Below are 22,015 nucleotides of genomic sequence, written 5' to 3' on the forward strand. Positions count from 1 at the left end.
ACCAATTTCAACCAAGAATACTATACTCAGCAAGATTATCCTTCATATGGGAAGAGAAGACAAGAACATTTTCAGATAAACAAAACCTGAAAGAATTTACCAACACTAGACCAGATCTCCAAGAAGTTCTGCAGGGAGTGCTATACCGGGAAAATTAAATATAGTCACACAGAAATATGAGTTCAAAAACTAAGAAAAATGGCCAACTTAATCATGGGGACCAGTCTGGAGTTGAATATTATATCCCAGAATTTAATCCCACAACAGAAGATAAAATACATGAGACTGAATTGGTGAAATAAAATTTTATGACTTTTGACTAAAACATTGCTGATTTTCTTCTAGGTTTTGTTTTCCAGTTTTCAGGATTTCTATCTTGTTTTGAGGTGCCAATAGGTTCATGTACCTACTATTTGAACAGAATCCTAACCTGTTTCCTGACTTTAAGTTTCAAGCATATTTCCTTAGCATTTCTTTGATTTATTAAAGCTAAATCTGCTTTTCTTGAGATTAAAAAATATAGTAAAAAATACATAATTAATGACCGCAGTAAACTAGATAGTATCAGCAAGGTGCTACCTTATAATATATTCATTCTACTCAGAGTTTCATGCATTAAGTCAGACAAGTATTCATAGATATGTATATATCAGAAGAGCTTGCTATTGAAAGTAGTTAGATCATTTAAGAAATTTTGTGAATCAATAAAATGTGGGGGGAAAAAATGGAAAACAACTGTAGACACCTGAGATAGTGTGGGAGAAGGATGGGAAATGGCAGAGGGTAAGAAATAGGGGGAGAAATATATGTGAAAATATGAAAAAATATATATGAAAAATATATATGAAACTAGAAATGGAAAATTATTGACAATAACATATATGATTAAGCTACTATGCAGCATATTCTGGATGGGAAATCACATTTTGTAGGCTGTAACAATGCTCAGTGAATGAATATAAATTAATTTTTAAAAATTAAAAATAAATAAGTAAATAAAAATAAATAAAAGCATATGCAGTCAAAGAAAAATAATAATAATAATAAAAGACTACCCAAGAAAGAATACTACAGTAACATTCACTTTCAATTTTTGTTTTTTCCTTTTTAGTCACAGGGCATGTGTACTCTTTGGAGAGAAAGAAAGACAGAGAGACAGACAGTGGGAGAGAAAATGAGAAATCATCCCCCAGGGAGATGGCCATGCTACAATCTCTTCTCTTCCATTCTCTTCCTGAGATTTTGGACACACATGCTCACACGCCCAGCATGCTTTCCAAGCTGCCAGGTCTGGGACTTAAACCACAGTCAGCCATGTGAGAACCCAGCACCTTAGCCACCATGCTGCCTACTGGCCCCACTCTCAAATATTTAAGCCATTAAAAGTGCACATGCACTCACATCAATAAAATACTATCTGTTGAACTGACAAAAATGCTTAAGTGTTGTTAAGAGTATAAAGAAATGCACTGGGACCAGCAGTTAGCGTAATGGCTATGTCGCTGAACTCCCATGTAGTCGACCGCGGTTCGTGTCCCGGACCGGGTGGCTTAAACTCACACTGGGTGCATGTGCATGCATGCCCAAGATCTCAAGAGGAGCATGGAGGAAAAGGAATTGCGGTGTGGCCATTCCCCCTGGGGGGGTGATTTCTCGCTTTTCTGTCTCTCTGTCTCTCTCTGTCCTTCTAGCGAACACACGTGCCCTATAGCAAAACCTCTCAAAAAAAAAAAATGCACTTTAGCACACTGCTGGGTAAATTAATAATTACTATAACATTTTAGAAAGTAACTTGAGAATACATATAGTACATTTTTCAACAAATATTTTATTTCTAAAGTCTTGGCTTATGAATATACTTGGGAAATTTTGGCAGTATTTATTTGTAAAAATTTCACTCAGTATCATTTGTAGTAACAAAATAACAGACAAAAAACTAAAGTCCATCAGTAGAGAACTGGTGTGGTACGTGATGGAATACAACTCTATGCACAAGGCATTAAAAAGAAAGTGGCAGATCTCTGTATTTTTTAAGACATCTGTGCCACATTTTTGAAGACATGCTGTATTTTCATCCACAGAAAAGATAATGTATATGGCCTAATATCTATCTTGCATATAAATAAATTAACTTTCTACAAAGACAAAAAAAAACTAATAGAAGTCCCCTTGGGCTGGCAGGTACCATGGTGTTTAAGGCACAGGACTCCCACATGGCTAACCACAGTTTGAATCCCAGATCTGGTGGTTTGCTTTCTCACTCAGCTCCCCCTAATCCCTCTGTCTCTGGTCAAAATAAAACAATAATAATGATAAATAAATAAATAATTTAATTAAAAAAAAGAAAGAAATCCCACAGTAAAATGAGCAGGTCAAAAGGCTTTAGTGTTTCCTTATATACATCCGTGATCTGAAATTACCCATGTGCACATATGCAGGGTCTTCGTAAGTTCATAGAAAATACATATTATGAAAAACTACACAGGGTTAAATTTATTTTGCACCAAAATAAACAGTACTTTAATTCCATTCCCAAAAACTTATTGAAATCCCCTCACAGTAGCCTGAAAACTTTGAAATGTCAAGACAGAGATCTGGGGGGCAGCAGGTGGTATGCTGGTTAAGGGCGCTGGACTCACGTGGCCGATCACATTCTAAGCCCTAAACACAACAGTTTGCTGCTCTCTCACTTTCTCCCCACCCTTTTCTAGTCAAACTGAAGTGGATAAATAAATAAAGTTTAATAGAATAATTCTTAAAAAAAGAAGAAGACATTTCTCTGGATAGCAAAATCATCAATGTCACACTGTTTTCTATACTATCGACTTGGTTAAGTCCTTTCAAAATTTAGTTACCACCTGAAGTTGAATATCTTAGAATATTAACACTGGCCAAGTACCTATTAACTCAACTTCATTTTGAATGAAACTCTGCAGAGCTTCATTCCTATTTTACAGAAAGCAATTTGGAAAAAATAAAAAATAGCTAAAGAAATGTGTCTTTTCTGCCTGTAGCCCTTTATTCCTTTATTTTTTATTTTTTTAAAAGATTTATTTTTAATTATGTTTATTATCATTCTTCTTCAATTTTGACCAGAGAGAGACAGGCAGAGAGAAAGGGAGAGTGAGAAAGCAAGCCACCAGGTCCAGGACTTGAACTGTGGTTGGCCATGTGGGAGTCTAGCACCTCAACCACCACACCACCTGCTGGCCCCCTATTTTTAATTTTGTGCCTGAAGATCCTTCCCTTAAATCTGGTCACTTAGCAACTTACCTTTATCCCAACTATACCTCATGCCAAGATAGAAAAGGAATGGTAATATGTCATAGTAATATAAGTGATTAAAAAAAAAGAAACTATTCCAATAACTTGTTCTGTCTTCACAACGTTCAACTTATCATCTGAATGACACCCTCACTGATGTGAACATTCAATCTGACGGCATACAGACAACACCGATTTCATGAATATGTAAGTTATAGATACAAATGGAAGAAAAGATTAAGAATGAAACTAATTTACCTGCAAGTACTGCTGACAAATGCTAGATATTGACTAGCTATGAGAGCATTAGTACAGTTCTTACACACAAAGGCATTAGTGGCTGAGTTCTAATACCCAAGATGCTAATCCTTCAGTTAGATAATTAAGAAAGATCATTCAACTGGCTGTATTTATCACTTTGATACAGAAGGGAAACTAGCTTAAACTACTTAAGATCAATTTTGTGTTATTTCAATACTAACACAAGATCTTAAAGCAATGTGGCAGTGTAGATCCTTTACAGAACCATAACAAGTGACAAGATTTAACTAGAGTAAGACAGCTTCTCCTCTACAGGCAAAGAAAAACATGACAGTAATTCATTTCATTCCCTCAAAGAACATCTTTCTAGATCAGAGGTCAACAAAGGGTTTTTGCAAACAACCAGATAGTAGTTTAGGATTTTTAGGACAGAAGCACAGGTGTAAGATATGATGCTCTGCAAAGTTTACCTATGTGGGAAGGTTCTGGGTCCAGTCCAGAGAACTCCCTGAGTACACTGAGCCCACGAGTGGCCACAGTCAGTATTTGGCTGAGAAGAGGCATGGGTCACAGCAACAAGACCCTGTTGGAGACGTGTTTCTCTGTCTGTCTGTCTCTCTCTCAATCTTTCTAGCTAATGAAAGAAAGAAAAACACTAAAAAATATTTTAAGAGACCAGTCTTAAGTTTTCTTGGGTCCCTATGGTATCAGGAAGCCAGGTCTCACATTGCCTGCCACATGGTTTGAATCCCAGCCCCGCAGCGTGAGGAACATGCAGACACACGCACAAGCATATGCCCAGAGTCCCAGCATGATAGAGAAATGGAAAAGGGATTGCGCTGTGCCCATGTCCCTCTCTCTTTCACCGTCTCTCATTAAGTGTATGTGCCTTCTGGCTAAAAAGAAAAAAATAATAATTTAATAAAACATTTTAGTCTTTTCAGGCCATATTCAGTCTCTGTAGACTATTCTTTGTTTCTTACAACCTTTTCGACAGTGCAAACCACTGTTAGCTTACAGACTACAAAAACAGGCCACAAACATTACAAGACTGCGCCCATGAGGTACCATTTACTGACCCTCTGCTCTAGATAGTTTCCTTCTATTGAAAACAAGGTGTGATGTTATCAGTGCCCTTTTACCCACATTCGTTTTAAATCAAATTCAAATATCATGCAGACTGAAAAAAAAAAATACACCACATCTCCATTATTTCTACCTATATAGTAATAACATCTCATGGAAACCTCATTACATTGGGTTAGGATATTATTTTTTAATTTAATGTTACGATTGTTGATAACTATAATAAATAAAATTCATAGGGCAATTATTTTGTATCAGATACCATGCTAAACAACTCTTTCTTTTTAAGCAATTTTACTGAATTATACTTCACATAGTGCAAATTTTAAATAACTTTATTGAGACATACTTTGCATATTCTATTACTAACCACTTTCTAATGTACAACTCAATGATTTTTTTGTAAGCTTAGGAAGTTATGAAGCTATCACCATAAATCAGTTTTAAAACATCTTCAATCATCTCAATATGCTCTCTCATGCCCATTTACTATTAATGCCTGTTTCCTCCCACATCCATCCCAGGCAGTCATTAATCTACCTTTTGTCTTTATAGTTTTGCTTTTTTGGGGATATTTCATTTAAGCAGTATTATACGGTACGTGGTTTCTGAATCTGGCTTCGATCCCTGAGCACGTTTCTGGGGTTCATCCACGTCACGGCATGTACCCAGAGTTTGTTGTCTATGACTACTAGTAATCCACTGGATATGCCACACATCCTTTTCCTTGTTTTAAGGTTTCGGCCACAGGGCTTGTGCGCTCACCAGAGACAGAGACGGGAACCGGATGGATAAATCACCCCCCAGGGAAGATGCCCAAGCCTATTCTCTTCTTCGCCATTCTCCTCCTGGAATTGTGAGCATGCACACACATGGGATAGGCATTGAGTTTCAAGCGCTGTGGTCAGTCACCTTAACCATCATGCCCACATGCTACCCATTCTTAAAGTGTGCAGTTTATTAAACGTTGACACCACACTGTGGGCTGGCCCATCAGATTTATTTCTAAATAATTCCCATTTTTGATATTATCATAAATGGTGTCCATTGTTTTTTAATTCTAATTGCTAATTATCCTCTGCTGCTATACAGAAATACAACTGATTTTTGCTATTTGAGCTTACATTTTCAACATCACTTATATCTTTATTCTATTAGTTAGATCACTTACTCTGCAAACAATGAGTTTCACTTTTTCCTTTCTAATCTAGATGCTTTCTTATCTCTATTTCATGCTTGGCTTTACTACCTAGTCTTTAGATAAATGGTGAACAGAAGTAGTGAGAGTGAATATCCTTGTCTTGTTCCCGATCTTTAGAAGGAAAGCAGCAGTCAGTCTTTCACCATTAAATACGTTATCAGCTGTTCGTTTTTCTTAGAAATCCTTTATCAGATTAAGAACATTAATGTCTATCACTAGTTTGCTGAAACCTTCTAATCAGAAATATTAGATTCTGTTAAATGTCTTCTCTATATTAACTGAGATTATACAGTAGCTTTTGCTTTTTAGTTGGTTAAAATGGTGAATTATAATGACATACTGTTGAATGTTTAACAGTACTCCTACAATAAGCCCTACTCAATCCTGATATGCTATTCTTTTTACATATTGGTAATTCTATTTGCTAAAATTTCGCTTACCATTTTTATGTCTATGTTCATGAATGACACTGTACTGTAGGTTTCTTTGTCTGGTTTTAGTATCAAGGTAATGCTGATTATTTTAGGTGGAAAGGCAAATCAGGTCTGTTATTCCATCTTAGCCAGAGGAAGAAGTCTGCTAGGTTGTTTAGGTTTTTCTCTTCATCTACTACTTCTTAGCCTAGAAAGTATGTATCATTATTACCATTTTTTATTTATTTTTTAACTTTGCTATAGGGCACATGTGCTCACCAGAAAGAGAGACAGAGCAAGAGAAAATAAGAATGCATGGGACCAGCAGATGGTGCAATGGTTACATCACTGGACTCCCACATAGTCAACCATGGTCCAAGTCCCAGACCCAGTGGCTTAAACCTCACGCCAGGTCCATGTGCATGCATGCCCAAGATCCCTAAAGGAGAATGGAGGAGAAGGGAACGTGGTGTGACCATCCCCCCTGCAGGGTGATTTCTCACTTTGTCTCTCTGGTGAGCATACACGCTCTACAGCAAAAATCTCTCTAAAAACAAACAAACAACAACAACAAAAAGAAAGCAAGTCCCCCAGTTCAGAACTTGAACTGTGGTTAGCTATGTGGGAGTACGGCACCTTAACCATCATGCCATCTGCTGGTCCCCATTATTACCATTTTATATAAGGAAAAAATGGGCTCACAGTGAGGTGTCCAGTTCTTTCTAATCTGGAACTAGAATTTGAATCAAAGCAGTATGAATCTAAAACTCGCTCACTTAACCTCTTACTGAATATCACAAGAGTATTAAAAAACTGTCACTTTAAACAAATAGATTAATTTCTCTTTCATTAAGAAGCATTATATCTCTTAAAATATCCAAGTATGCTGATTTGGAGCCTATGTCTTAATACTACAGTATTTGTTGAAAAAAAAAAAAAAAGAATGAGACGTCACAGTTTCTAATACTATGAGTCAGGATCTACATAAACTATTAACTACTAAATAAACTGAAAATATGACTAAAGAAAAGGCAGATTTAATCCAGTTATGAAAAAAAAAAAAGCCTTATAAAGATATTCATTAGCCCCAAAGGCCAACAAAAGCAATAACAACAAATAAGAACTACTATAAATTTCATCTAATCTTCGAAAGCACACTGCAAAATAAGCATTACTGTACACATTTTACAGCTGAGGAAATCTGAGACATAGAAACATTAAGACGCATTAAGTCCGCCATCTTTTAAGTAGCAGAACAGGTATTTAAACTCAAGTCTTTACAGCTCCAGAATGGCCTCTCAAAATGTGAGTATGTTTTTTGTTTGGTTGGTTTTTTATATTATGATGTTGTCGGCTCTAAGAAAGAAACCCTGCCAAGGGCCTTCTGGCAACAAGAAAATGCTAACATCAAATCCTAGTAGAGCTCAGTGCCAAGTGAATTGGAGCTGAACTTTGATGATAGCGATGGCAAGAAGGAGTTCCCCATTCTGACTGGGTTAAACCTGCTTCACTCCCTTTCTAAAGAAATTTTCTTATCACAAAACTATCAATAGCTGAGTGCTCCATATATATTTTTTTTGGGGGGGTGGGGAGGTTTTTGCTATAGGGTGCGTGCGCTTGCCAGACAGACAGACAGAGACAGAGACAGAAAGCGAGAAATCACCCCCCGGGGGGGATGGCCACGCCACAATCCCTTCTCCTCCATTCTCCTCTCGGGATCTTGGGCACGCACGCATACGCGCCCGGCGTGAGTTTCAAGCCACCAGGTCCGGGACGCGAACTGCAGTCGACCACATGGGTGTCCAGCGACATAGCCGTTATTAACCAGCTAACTGCTGGTCCCTCCTTTTATATTTTTGATGATCTACAGTGGGCATGACTCAATTAACTTGGACTACTATTGGCTGATACAGAATTCCTCTTAAAAATAAGATGTGAGGAGCAGCAGGTGGTGGTGTGGTTATGGCACTAGATTCCCACATGGCCAACCGAAGTCTGAGTCCTGAATCCAGTGGCTTGAAAATCACACTGACATGTGTGCCCAAAATCCCAAGAGGAGGAGAATGAAAAAGGGACTGCACCATTTCCATCACCTCTAGGAGTGATTTCTCACTTTCCCTCTCTGTTTCTGTCTCTCTCTCCAGTGAACATCCAGTGAACACATGAGCCCTATGGCAAAAAAAAAAAATAACCTAAAAAACAATAACTAATATGGGGGCGAACAAGTGGAGGAAAATCACACTCTGTGTGTAAGTATATACCCAAAGTCCCAAGAGACTGGAAGAGAGAAGGGACTGTGGTGTGGCCATCCCCTCCAACAGATGATTTCTCACTTTCTCCCTCCCACCCACCCCTCCCTCTCCCTCTCCCTCTCTTCCTCTCCCTCTCTCTCTCTCTCTCCCTGACTGTCTCTAACTGTCTGGTGAGCACATGTACCCTAAAGCAAACTAGGAAAAAGAAAAAAAAAAAAAAAAAGGGAGGATGGGAGGGGCCAGCCTCAAGGCCTTAAAGTTAACAGAGCCAGATCCCACATGGCCAACTGCACAGTTCTAATCCTAGTCCTGGCAGCCTGAGAAAATTGCCACATGTGTGTGCAAATATGTCTCAAATCCCACAGGATAGAAAAATGGAGGAGAAGGGATTCCAGTGTGACTGGGCCCCACTGGGGCCTGCTTCCTCTCTCTGCACATGGGCCCTCTGGCAAAAAAAAAAAAAGAAAAAGAAGAAAAAGAAGAAGAAGAACAGCTACTCAAGTAATTCCAGCCATGAAACAAGACATTATAGGGGTAGAGAGGTAAGACCCTTGAGGATACTGTCAAAATTCAAATAGCCTATACTCTGGTTTCTCTTCAGATCATATAAATTTTTCACCTTAAAATTGAAATAGCCTCATTCTAGTTGTAAAACCTTGGAAGTTACGAGCTTTGCTAGGTTTCCATGCCTTCATCTATAAAATAAGGATAATAATTTCACCTCACAGAGTTGGGGATTAAAAAGATGTAATTCATGAAAAGTGTTTAGTACAACACCTGACACTTGGTAGGCACTGTTTAAATTTTGCTATCCATATTACTATTATTCCTATAGTTACTGTACCAAGAAAAAAACTACATATTAAACAGGCACTTTTGAGATTCTTTAGTATAAAGAACATATCTGCAAATAACTTTAATGTTTCTAATTCCTATATATTTAAAAATACAGTCCTATAAATCTGACAAAACTATGTTAGTATCTCAAAAATAGCTTTGGAAATTGAAGAAAATTACTTCCAGCATCTTCTAACAGTAAGCATTATTTTTTTTTAGGTTTTTGTTTTGCTTTGGTTTGTGTCACAGGGAGCATGTCACCAGAGAGACACAGAGAGGGAAAATGAGAAATTAACCCCCCCAGGGTGGATGGCCGAGCCACAATCCCTTCTCTTCTATTCTCCTCTCGAGATTTTGGGCATGAACGCACATGTTCCTGGTGTGATTTTTAAGTCACCCAGTCTGGGACTCTAATTGGAGTCAGCCATATGGAAGTCTAGTGCTTTAATCACTACACCACCTACTGGCCTAGCAAATAATTTTTAAAACAGAGATAATCAGACACAACTCATTAAAATAAAGCAAATTACTCAATTCCACCAAAGTAGTATTAAATTTCTACTACATACTTAATTTACACAATGTTCTATAGGGACTTTACTCTCAATAAGCTTAAGATATTAGAGAACAAAAAATGGATACATAGAATTAATAAGGCAAAGTACAAATAAATGCCAGTGAGCACGTAACTGGGAGGAAGGAAGTCTCAAGTACCATTCAAATGTATGAGTTCAATATAAAGAATCAAAAAAGTGCATATTTTAGTGCCACCCTAATGCTAGTGCCAAGAACAGTTTCAAATGACTGATAAACTGTACTCTTATTAAGAAATTACTTGAACAAAAAAAGAAAAAGAAAATAGGGCTATTTGGCAATTGTCACTATAACTTACTGTGGCTATTTTGGTCTCGAGAAAGTTCTCCCTTTCTTCATCAACGTTAATTTCATGTCCAGTTTTAAATAATTCAAGCATTTTGGGGATGTCACGGCTGATGGAATCTGGTTAGAAAAATTCAAAATGCAAAATTACTACTACACACAAGTAGCAAAAACTACTGAAGGAGATAAACATGTATCCCATATAAAGATATAGCAAAGTTGTAGCAGACAGACTTTAAGGGTAGTCCCTAGGGTCCCCATTTCCTGGTGTCCGTGCTGTTGTGTGATATTCTCCTACTGAATAAGAGTAAGATTTGCAGCTTGCTTCTAGCTAAGAGACAGAATGACTGTATGCACTTGGTTACATTACATAACACTATGATGCCTGTCTTGGAGAAGACTCTCTTCCTTAGTGGCTCTGAAGATGCAAGCTTGAACATTGTGAGCTGTCAAATGGAGAAAGCCACAGGCCAAGAAGCAGAGGGCAGCCTCAGGTGGGCAGCCAAAGAGAAACTAAGCCCTCGGTGCAGCAGGCTGCAAGGAACTGAATTCAGTCAACAACCAGGTGAGTCTGGAAGCAGATCCATCCCCAGACCAGTCTTCAGGAGAACCCAGTTCAGCTTTACATATATTCCTGACACACAAAAGTAGTGTAATAATAAAGGTGTGTGGTTTTAAACCCCTAAGTTTGTGATAACAGTGTTGTACCATTATTAGTAGTAAATAAGTACATGCAATGATGATAATCTAATTTTGAAACAAAGATAACCAATGAAAATCTATAAAATAATTTATGACAAAGCCAACATTGCAGCATTATAATCTTTCACATCTTCTCAGAAGGAACTAAAGTAGCAAGATTTAGTAGTGGAAGCAATATCACAGTGAATGATAGAGTCAAGGCAGCTCACTACTGCACAAAAGATTACAGAAATTGGCATGAGGAAAGAGTTAAGAACTGAAATTTAACTTATGGGATTCTTCCTTTTTAACTATTTTATTTATTATTATTATTATTATTTCTATTTTAAGTTTACTATAGGGCATGTGTGCTTACCAGAGAGAAAAAGAGAGGGAAATTGAGAAAGCAAGTCACTAAGTGCAGGACTAGAACCACATGTGGGAGTCCAGCATCTTAGCCACCACACCACCTGCTGGCCCGACTTATTGGGTTCTAATGGTACTTTGTCTTCTATTAGGGTGGAAAAAAAGAGATGCAACTAAATGCTGTAAGGAGAAAAACTGGAATCAGGGTGAAAACTAAGACTTTTCAAAGGATCACACAGGAGACTCTAAAAATAAACCATACCCTCCCAAGATTTAGTCATTATCATTTTAACTCAAATGTAATACCCAATAACATATTTTTAATATTCCACTATACCATAATGTAAAAACGTTTAATTCCAGGCATGGTAAATTAAACGTGAATTATTTGATGGGTAAGAAACAGTGAGGAAGGTGCAACTCAAGAAACACCATTCCCACTATGCTTCCAGCAAGGTCTCCTTAGATGCGTCACTGTGAGGAACTCATTACATGGCACACTATACCCTCGGCATACATTACTCCTAAGGGTTATCTTACAAGTTGGTCAGTACAGCTCAGAAGCACTTCAGCTGTAAATGAATGCAACTACCCACAAGCTTACGTTTTAAGTGGGAGATAACAGACACGCAAACAGACTGATTACTAAAAAATATTAAGTTGTTTCACTATCACATTCTCTCTTCTTTTTTTTGTTTTTTTAAGTGAGATTTTTGCTATAGGGAATGTGCACTCACCAGAGACACAGAGGCAGAGAAAGTAAAAAATCCCTCCCCGCCCCGCCCCCAGGAAGGATGGCCATGACACAATCCCTTCTCCTCTCAAACTTTTGGGTGCACACGCACACGCACCTGGCATGAGTTTCAAGCCACAGGGCCAAGGATCTGAACCACAGTTGGCCATGTGGGTGTCTAGCACCACAATCACTATGCCACCTGCTGGTCCCTCAGTATCATATTCTAACAAACCTGAGTACTAAATAGTATGACAAATACTGGTTTGTCAGAAAAGTCATGACATATTTTTTGCATTAAATAAAACAGAAAAAATACTTTGCCAACTACCTAATAGTATAATAAACAGTAATATGCTCGCAGCAGTATGCAAAAAACGGACAGCTGGTTAAATCATAAATATCTCTATTTAAATTGCTTAGATGACTTTTAAAAAGTTTTATTTTCTTAAAAACTGTACCTTGGACATAGTGAGAGCTCAAGAATTATTTGATGACTGACCTGAATCTACTCTGTCCTTTCAGCCACCACAGATGAGCTGTCCATGCTTTTACCAAAAACCATTCCTCCCCATTGGTGTACCAAACCCACTTCTACTCACCAATAAAGGAACCTATTCCTCCTTCTCTCCTCTACACTGTCTGTGTTCTCATTTGCCTAATCTTCATTAGTTTACCAACTTGCTATAAAATCTCCCATCTCAAGAAAAAACAAGTCTCTTCACATGCCTAGTGCTTAAGAGGGCTGAAGTTCTCAAAAAAGGCTCTCTACACTTTGCCTCAATTTTCTTTCCATTATCTCTTATACCTACTTCATCAGGTTATCATTCCCATTACTACACTGAAAATAATTTCATCAAGGTCACTGATGACCTTCACACTGGCAAAGTCATTAGTCATTTCTCAGTGCTCCTCTGACTTAACCTATCAGCAATGGTTCAGTATATCTTAACCTGTCCTCTGAAGCACTATTCTCACTGGCCATTCCACGTTTTCCCATTGGCTGAGTCACCCTCAGTTAACTAACTTCAAAAGGTTGAACTAACTCAGGGATGGGTCATCTGACCTCTTTTATTCTATTCATGCACATCTCCCTAAGTGAGCTCGTCCTGTCACATGGCTTTAAATACCATTTATCCACTGGTAATTGCTAAAGTTATATCTCTAGCCACAATCCCTCTCATGATTTCCAACCACGTACTTAATAATCTCCACGTAGTTACAGGCAGGTAATTAACACGTTTGCTGAAAGAACAAATGGGGACCAGCAGTTGGCGCAATGGCTATGTCGCTGGACTCCCATGTAGTCAACCACAGTTCAAGTCCCGGTGGCTTAAACTCACGTCAGGTACGTGTGTGTGCGTGCCCAAGATCCTGAGAGGAGAATGGAGGAGAAGGGATTGTGGCATGGCCATCCCCCCAGGCCATTCCCCCAGGAGATAATTTCTTGCTTTCTGTCTCTCTGTCTGTCTCTGTCTTTCTGGCGAGCACACACACCCTATAGCAAAAGCCTCTCAAAAACAACAAAAAAGAACAAATGACAAATCACAGTTTTGGGTCTGTTATGGTGGTGATGTAATAGCAATAAAGTGGGAAAGAACACGACTTAAGAAGGAAAGAAAATAGTTCTACATTAAAACACACTGACATAAAGGTGCTGATGGACCTGAAAAAAAATTGTATACATTTAGAAATAAGAAACTAAAACACTGAGATTAGGATTGATGATGCAGATTTGAGGTTATAAGCCAGCCCATCTTCAAACAAATACAAATATATCCTCTTTTGACCTTATATATTCCTTTTTCTTTTGAAATTTTTGCAAGAAGATACATAATTCACAGAGAGAAAGGGAGAAAAAAGGAAAAGTGAGAGCACACCCATGGGGGATGGTCATGCCACAATTTTCTTCCTCTTTTCAGGATTTTGGGTGCACACACACATGCATCTGGTATGTTTTTTAGAATCTTGGGTCCAAGACTTGAACAGTACAGTCACCCATGTGAGATCTAGTCACATAACCACCATGCCACTGGCTCGTCCTATGTATTTCTTTTTCTATCATTCTCTTTTTCTTGCAACCAAAGTATTTTGATGTTAATTTGCATTTTCCTAATGACAAAGATGTTTACTATCATTTCATGTACGTAATAGCCAATTATACATCTCTTATTTATTTAGCAATGCTCTGTGAACAGGTCTTGTAAAACTTATGTTGAATGCATTCCTAAATATTTTACTTTCTTTTTATGCTCATGTGAATGAAGCTGTTTTAAAATTCTTATTTTGATTATCTCTTGATAGTGTATAACAAATACAGTGGACTTTTGTGCATTGATTTTGTACCTTGGAAACTCACTAAACTCACTTATTAGAATTCACTTAGTAGATTAATTTAGGATTCTGTCTGAGAACAAAGTTTTTTTTTTTTTTCTTTCCTGAACATATGCCATTTATTTCACTAACCTCCAGGACAATACTGAACATGAGTGATGAGTGCAGAGATTTTTGCCTTGTTCTGTTCTTAGGCAGAAAGCATTTCATCTAAACGGTCTTACTATTAGAATGATTGCTTTCTCATAAATGTGCTTCGTCAAGTTATGGAAGTTCACGTCTATTTCTAGTAGTGAGTATCATGAATGGGGGATAAATTCTTGTCAAATACTTTCTCTGCATTTACTGAGACGATCTTAAGGCCTTAACACCATGTCTTACTATAACAGAAACACCTACAACTGGTGATTTATAAAGAAAAGAGTTATATTTGGCTCACAGTTCTGGTGGTCCTGAGGTCCAACAGCCTGCTTTGGCCAGGCTTTGATGCTACGCCACAACACAGCCTAGGCAAGTGGAAGGGAAGGAGAGTGTGTGCACTGAAAGACCTCTCCAGAGAGCAATCAACTTGCTTTTGTAGTAACGTGCTATAGCGGGAATTAATTAGTAAATAGTTGCTCCCTCCCTGGAGACAGCATTCATTATTCATAAGGAATCCACCTCTATGTCCAGAGCACTTCCTAATAGGCCCTACCTCCCAACACTGCCTAACAGGGTATCAAGTCTCTACGAACGTTTTGGGAGGGCACTCAAACTACTTCACACAGTATGCTATAATGATGTTCAGATGTGAAATCAACTTTGTATTCCTGGAAAAAAACCTCCCTGGTTCATATACATATATACAAATACATATCTGTATGCATACATGCATGTGCATATATATGTATACATTTATGTGTATATTTTTTTTCTGGATTCAATGTGTTAATATTTTGTAAATGTTTTTTTTGCTTTTATGCTTATGAAGAATACTGGTCAGCAGTTTCACTGCAATGCCCTTTTCTTGCATATTGCTGAACTCCTAAAATGAGTTGGCAAATACTCCTTCCTCACTAAAAGTTGTAAAGGACTGGTATTATTTCTTCCTTAAATGTTGAAAAGAATTCGCCAGTAGAAAGTCATGTGAGTCTAAACTTCACTATGAGAAATTACAAATTACTAATTTAATTTCTTTACTTGATATAGATCTACTTGAACTTTTCTGTTTCTTCTGGATACTTTTGGTAAATTGTATCTTTTGAGGTATTTGTCCATTTCATGTAGGATGTTGCATTTATGACATAGTTCATAATACTGCCTCATCATTTAATAACTATGGATATGTACTGATGTGCTTTCACTCCTGATATTGATAATGTGTCTTTCCTCTTTAAAAAAAAAAATCAGTACAGCTCAAGTTTTATCAACCCTATTGTTTACTTTTTTCATTGGTTTCCTTTGTTTGTCCTAAAAAAAAACAGAGACTCCACTCTGACCTTTTTTTTTTTTTTTTTTGAGAAGTTTTTGCTATAGAGTGCTTGCGGTCACCAGAAAGAGACAGAGAGACAGAAAGCGAGAAATCCTGGGGATGGCCACTCAGCAATCCCTTCTCCTCCATTCTCTTCTCGGAATCTTGAGCATACACGCACAAGCGCCCTGCGTGAGTTTTTAGCCACCAGGTCCAGCACTTGAACCGCGGTCAACTACATGGGAGTCCAGTGACATAGCCATTACAACAACTGCTGGTCCCTTCTCCAAGTTCTTAAAGTAAAAGCTTAAAATAATGATTTCAACATTCTTTTACAATTTAGCCTTTACAGCTATGTATTTCCCTCTAGGTATTGACTCAGCTATATCCCACAAGTTTTTGGGGAGGGTTTGGATTTTTTAGGTGTGTGCCCTCCCTGGAGAGAGACAGACACAGTGAGAGGGAAAGGATGGCTATGCTGCAATCCCTTCTCCAGTCTCCTTCTGGGATTCTGGGCATGCACCACACACACCTAATGTGATTTTCAAACTGCCAGGTCTGGGACTTGACCAGTGGTCGGTTGGCCATCTGGGAATTCAGCACCTTAACCACCACACCACTTGCCGGCCCCTCCCACAAGTTTTAATGTATTGTATTTTCACTGTTGTTCAGTTCAAGGCCTTCTCTAATATCTTTGATTTATAAGTTATTTAGTAGTGGGCTTATTTTTAATGTACTTGGAGATCTTTCATGATTACAAGGTTCTAACTTAACTCAGTTGTGATTAGAAAATATACTGTATATGGCTTCAATTCTCATAAATAAATGTAAGTCTTAAAGACTTAATAAAGTCTTGTCTTTTAACCAAAAAATGATCTACCCTGGTAAATGTTCAATGTACACTTGAAAAATATTTAGCAAATAACAAAGCAAGTTGTTGGGCGAAGTTTAATACAGATATCAATTAGGCCAAACTGGTCAATAGTGTTGTTCAAATCTCTTATATCCTTAACTGATTTTCTATCTATATAGCCTATCAGTTACTGAAAAGAATATTAAAATCTACAACTGCACTTGATGGTTTGTCTATTCCTCCTTTCAATTCTATCAGTTTTTGTTTCGTAAATCTTGAGTCACTGTTTTTATTTTCTTTAATCATTTTATTTAATTTTATTTATTCATTCATTTATTTCAGTTTGACAGAGAGAGAGATACAGAGAGAGAGAGAGAGAGGGAAAGTGAGAAAGCAAGCCACCAGGTCCAGGACTTGAACCTTGGTTGGCCATGTGGGAGTGTTCAGCACCTTAACCACCATGCCACCTGCTGGTCCCTGAGTCACTGTTTTTAAATGAGTACATGCTTTCATTATTATAGAATATCTATCTTTTCCTCTGGCCATATTCCTTATATTAAAAATCTATTTTTTCTGGTACCAGCAGATGGTGTAATGGTTATGTCACTGGACTCCCACATAGTTGGACCCCGATTCGAGCCCTGGAACTGGTGGCTTAAAACTCACACTGGGTGCATATGTATGTGTGCCCAAGATCCTGAGAGGAGAATGGAGAGGACGGGATTACTGTGTAACCTTCCCCCTGGGGAGTGGTTTCTCCTTTTCTGTTTCTCTGTATCTCTCTGTCTCTCCAGCAAGTACATATGGCCTACAGCAAAAATCTATTTTTTGTCTAAGTAACACTGCCAATTCAATTCTCTAATGCTTACTTGTCTTCATGGCATAGCTTTACCCTTCATTTTATTTATGGCTAATAGTGTGTTTGAACATAAGGCATGTCTCCTGTAGACAGGATAGAGTTGAGGAGCTTTTTCATCATCTTATAATCCCATCTTTGATTGAAGTGTGAAGCCCACTTCTCCACCAATGGGACATGATCATGCCATAATCCCTTTCCTCCACCCTGTCAGGATCCTAAGCACACAAGAACATGCAAGCCAGAATACTTTCCAAGCTGTAGGTGCTGGGTTTCACACCCCAGTCAATGATGTGGATCAGGCTGCCTATCACAGTGCTCAGTTGCCATGCTATAAACAGTAATTGCCAGAGGGTGCATGTGCTCTCCATATACAAACAGAGACAGAGAAAGAGGGAGAGGAAGAAAGCACCCCACGATGGAGTGTGGTCAAGATGCAATCTCTTCTCCATTTCTCTATTCTATAGAGATTTGGGGCATGCATGCATAAGTGCCCAGCATGTTTTTCAAGCTACTGGGGCCAAGATTTGAACTGTGGTGGGCCATGTGGGATCTGGCATCCTTACTCACAAGGCTTTTACCTGGCCCAACTTAGGAGTAATTTTTAAATGAATATATAAGAGGGAAATTTTTAGAAAAATTTCTAAATGATCACCCTGTGATTCTGTTTTAGTAGTTTTCTTATATAACCAAAGAATTCTAAATGTTTTAATATTGAAAGCAATACTCTAAATGCAACGTGTTATTCTACAAGTTAAAGATTCTTTACATAAGGGCCCGTCCAGAAGACAGTGATTAAGGAAGCCACATTGTACATAGCTAACCCAGGTTTGAATCCCAGCACTGGTGGCTTAAAAAGCATGCCAGACATGTGTCAATGCATGCTCAAAATTCTGTCGCGATAAGGAAATGGACATAAAGGGATTATGCCATGACCATGCCCCATTAAGGGGTGCTTTGTCTGACAAGCATACATGCTCTCTGGCAATTAAAAAACAAACAAAACAAAACAAAAAATCTTCACATTGAATTCAGATACCCTTAAAATCCACAAGTCTCAAGTATGATATTATACTAACTTCCTTACAGAAAGCAGTATCCTACTAAGTAAACCTGACTATCTGGACAAACCTGCTGGAATAGCCTTTGGGTAAGACTCCAACTGGAAGACTGGTATTCAATTCTAAGAGCTACATGGTAAGAAGAATAAACATTAGTATAATTCTGATTTTCTAACCATGGCCCTTTCCCATTCCCTCTTACTTGTCAATAACTTAGTATGGTTTAAAAGAATTTCAGCTGTTTCCAATATACATAATGGAAAACTGACTTCATTAAAGCAAGACATTTTTCAGACTACTATTTTTGGTCTAGTATATGCTAAATAATAAATAATATTAGAAGTTTTAAAAATGTTAAGAGCAAAACATTGCCAGATTAGAGATGGAAGAATTTCAGACATACTTACATGGGGCTGGGGGAACCTAGGTAATAAAGAAAATGAAGTCAAATTTCTTATGAGAAATTTTAGAAAGTAAGTTTTAAATGTCTTGTATAATAAAACAAAAAAAAAGAGAGAAAACTAGCAAAACGTGCATTTGAAAAATAAAGAACTTGCCTACAGTTATGTAAGCAATTAAAACAAATAAAACCACAGCACTTAACTTGCTGCAGAATGTGCACACTCAATCCAGCCGAGATGGTTACACCCACTCCCATTAGTAAAACTGAGACAAAATGGGAAACTAATGAGCTCAGCTGCAGGGGCCTGTCTGTTTGCTTTTTAATTTCATCCATTTGCTCAAAACATAATTTCTATTTTACCCTAAAGACTTTTGTTGGATATAAGGGGAATCAAATGTTTCTAAACAAGAATCTAAATAAGCTCAGAAAATGCATAATATAAGCTTCATTTGTTCTAATGCACATGTGATTCATTCTGTTTTACTATTTTTGACAGTTTAATCATTTGTCTTCACATTTAAAGAACACAAATGTTTTGTGAGTGCTGTCAACAGAATTGAGAGAAGATAAAAAAAAAAAAAGTCACAAAGGTCTGCCTGTTATTTCAAGAGGCCTTGTTAAGCAAATGAGGGTAAAAACATACTTAGGTACTTGATCATGGTATGCAGAAAGTGTGATTTATTATAGAAGCAGAACTATAAAAATGAACTTTTTGAGGACCAGCAGGTGGCATGGTGGTTAAGATGCTGGACACTCCCACACGGCCAACCACGGTTTGAGTCCTGGATCTGGTGGCGTGCTTTCTCACTTTTTTTCTCTCTCTGTGTCTCTCTCTGATCAAATTAAAATAAATGAATGAATAAATAAAAATAAACGATTATGTTTTAAAAAATGAATTTTTCAACTGGAAACTTTTGTTATTTGGAATGAAGAAATAAGTTATTTGAAAACTTTTCAGAAAAGAAAAAAAAATAGTCCTAAGTCTTACGATGACAGTGGTGATTATAAACAAAAATAAAAGAATCTCAAGGCTAAACAAAATAAAAGCCAAAAGGGTGATAGATAAAACAGATAAAATAATCAAGGGTTATGAAATTGGTGTCTGTGACAAACCAATTCACTGTGCAAAGAAAGGCAATATATGAATACAGCTATATTTGGCATTCATTTTCAGCTTTAATTGATTAGATCAGTACTGTTCATTTTGCTCTGATTGGAGCTTGAATTTAATTACAAATGAAAAATTACGAGAAACATTTTCATCAAATTCAATTGCAATAGTGGTTTAATTTTTAAAATAATGTTTAATTTCAGTTCTTATGCAGGAAAGAATGTAAGTCTGATTTTATGACAACAAACATTGTAATAGAAACCCCAAATAAAAAGTGCCAAAGTCAGTCCAATATCTAATAAGGATGTGTGATGCAGGCTATAGAAAATAAACAAATTACGGCAAAAGAATGGGAGGATCCATTCGAATTTGCCTATGTAACATATTGTGATCTAGAATTCAGAAAGGTGTTAGTGGTTAACATGTATGAAAAACTTTATACATGGGGATCTTTTTGCTCAATTAGAGTTGAAATCTGAAAATGAATCCACCAAAACATGTTTAAAGTATCTTCTCTGTTTATACAAAATTTTATTTGAAATACCTTCTACCCAGACATTTAGTACCACCTAAAACAATGTCTATGAGTAAGCTTGTTATTCCTCTTCAATGTACATCTTATTTCCATTAATGATAACGCTTATTAGGAGAGGTTTAAAAATCACAGTAGCAACAGGTCAGCAGGTGGAGTGGAGGCTAAGGAGCTGGACCCTTATTGTAGACTCCACAGCTGGGAGTACCAGATCTAGAACCTTGGAAATCACTCCAGTGGTGTGTGCCTAAGATCCAGAGAGAAGAATGGAAAAGAAGGGATAGTGGCATGGCCATCCACCCTGGGGAGTGATTTCTTATTTTCTCTTGCTCTCTCTCTGGAGAGCGCATGTACCCTATAGCAAAACTTAAAAGAAAGAAAAAATGTAGCATCATTTGAATCTCTCCTTTCTCCCTCCCTCTGTCCGTTCCTAACCGCCTAGGTGCAAAGTCCTAGTGTTCTATGTTTGTGCTCTTCACTCCAGTCTCATTATGAGGACTTAGTTTAAACATTACCTCTATTAGTCTCTTGCAATTGCAGTCTAATTGGTCTCGTTGCCTCTAACCTTAACTCATGCCAGTAAATCTTACAAACTCTTGCCAGATTAAAACTCCAAAGAATAGATCATTTCACTACCCACTACAAACACTTCTAAAAAGATTCTTGCTAAATACAGAATAAAATTCCATGTTTATTAGCTCATCATTCAAAGTCCTGCTCAACATGGCATCAATATACCTCTCCACCATCATTCTCGTCTATTTCAACAAGAAGTATCTGCGGCCTTACAGCCAAAGAGAACTAAAGGATATTTCTTGCATCTGGCCTATAATTTCTAACTTACTTCAGTATCTGTGATTAATACATCCCTTCCACTTAATATTGTCCTTAATTAACTCATCCATCTATTTAGGGTACACTTTAAATGTCACCTCCTTCATGATGCCTTCTCTGAGTTCCCAACTATGTGTAAAGTCCTCCTTTACTGGACACCCACAGCACTTTGTAAATTTATTATATGTTACTTTATACTTTATAACATGGCTCTTTATGGAGCAACTTTACCTCTCTTACTAGATTTCTTTAGAGGGAAATAGCTGTTTAAGAGAAAAATTCCCTCAAGGAAAACACCTAGAGTCATACACAGAGTCAGCATTCATATTCATGTTGAATGTTTGCCTAAGTGAGCATAAACATTATATTGATAAAAATATATCAATTCGGAAACCAGCAGTTAGCGTAATGGCTATGTCGCTGGACTCCCACGTAGTCGACCGCGATTCGTATCCTGGACCCGGTGGCTTAAAACTCACGCCGGGCGCGTGTGCATGCGTGCCCAAGATCCCGGGAGGAGAATGGAGGAGAAGGGATTGCGGCGTGACCATCCCCCCTGGGGGGTGATTTCTCGCTTTCGGTCTCTATGTCTCTCTCTGTCTGTCTGG

The 22,015-nt window shown here is 37.7% G+C and overlaps 1 protein-coding gene across 5 annotated transcripts in view; it reads right to left on the reverse strand.

Annotated features, from left to right (window-relative positions):
• The window catches only part of MRPL1 (mitochondrial ribosomal protein L1), a 124,413-nt gene that overhangs the window by 33,686 nt on the left and 68,712 nt on the right, over positions 1 to 22,015 (reverse strand). For all 5 annotated transcript variants that reach the window (XM_006151467.3, XM_006151466.3, XM_027773068.1 and 2 more), the window contains one exon: positions 10,207 to 10,313. In XM_006151467.3, the coding sequence (XP_006151529.1) occupies positions 10,207 to 10,313 (107 nt within the window). The remainder of the gene's footprint in view (positions 1 to 10,206; positions 10,314 to 22,015) is intronic.

The sequence above is a fragment of the Tupaia chinensis genome, unplaced genomic scaffold, assembly GCF_000334495.1.
Source record: "Tupaia chinensis unplaced genomic scaffold, TupChi_1.0 Scaffold000318_1, whole genome shotgun sequence".
NCBI classification, from domain to species: Eukaryota; Metazoa; Chordata; class Mammalia; order Scandentia; family Tupaiidae; genus Tupaia; species Tupaia belangeri.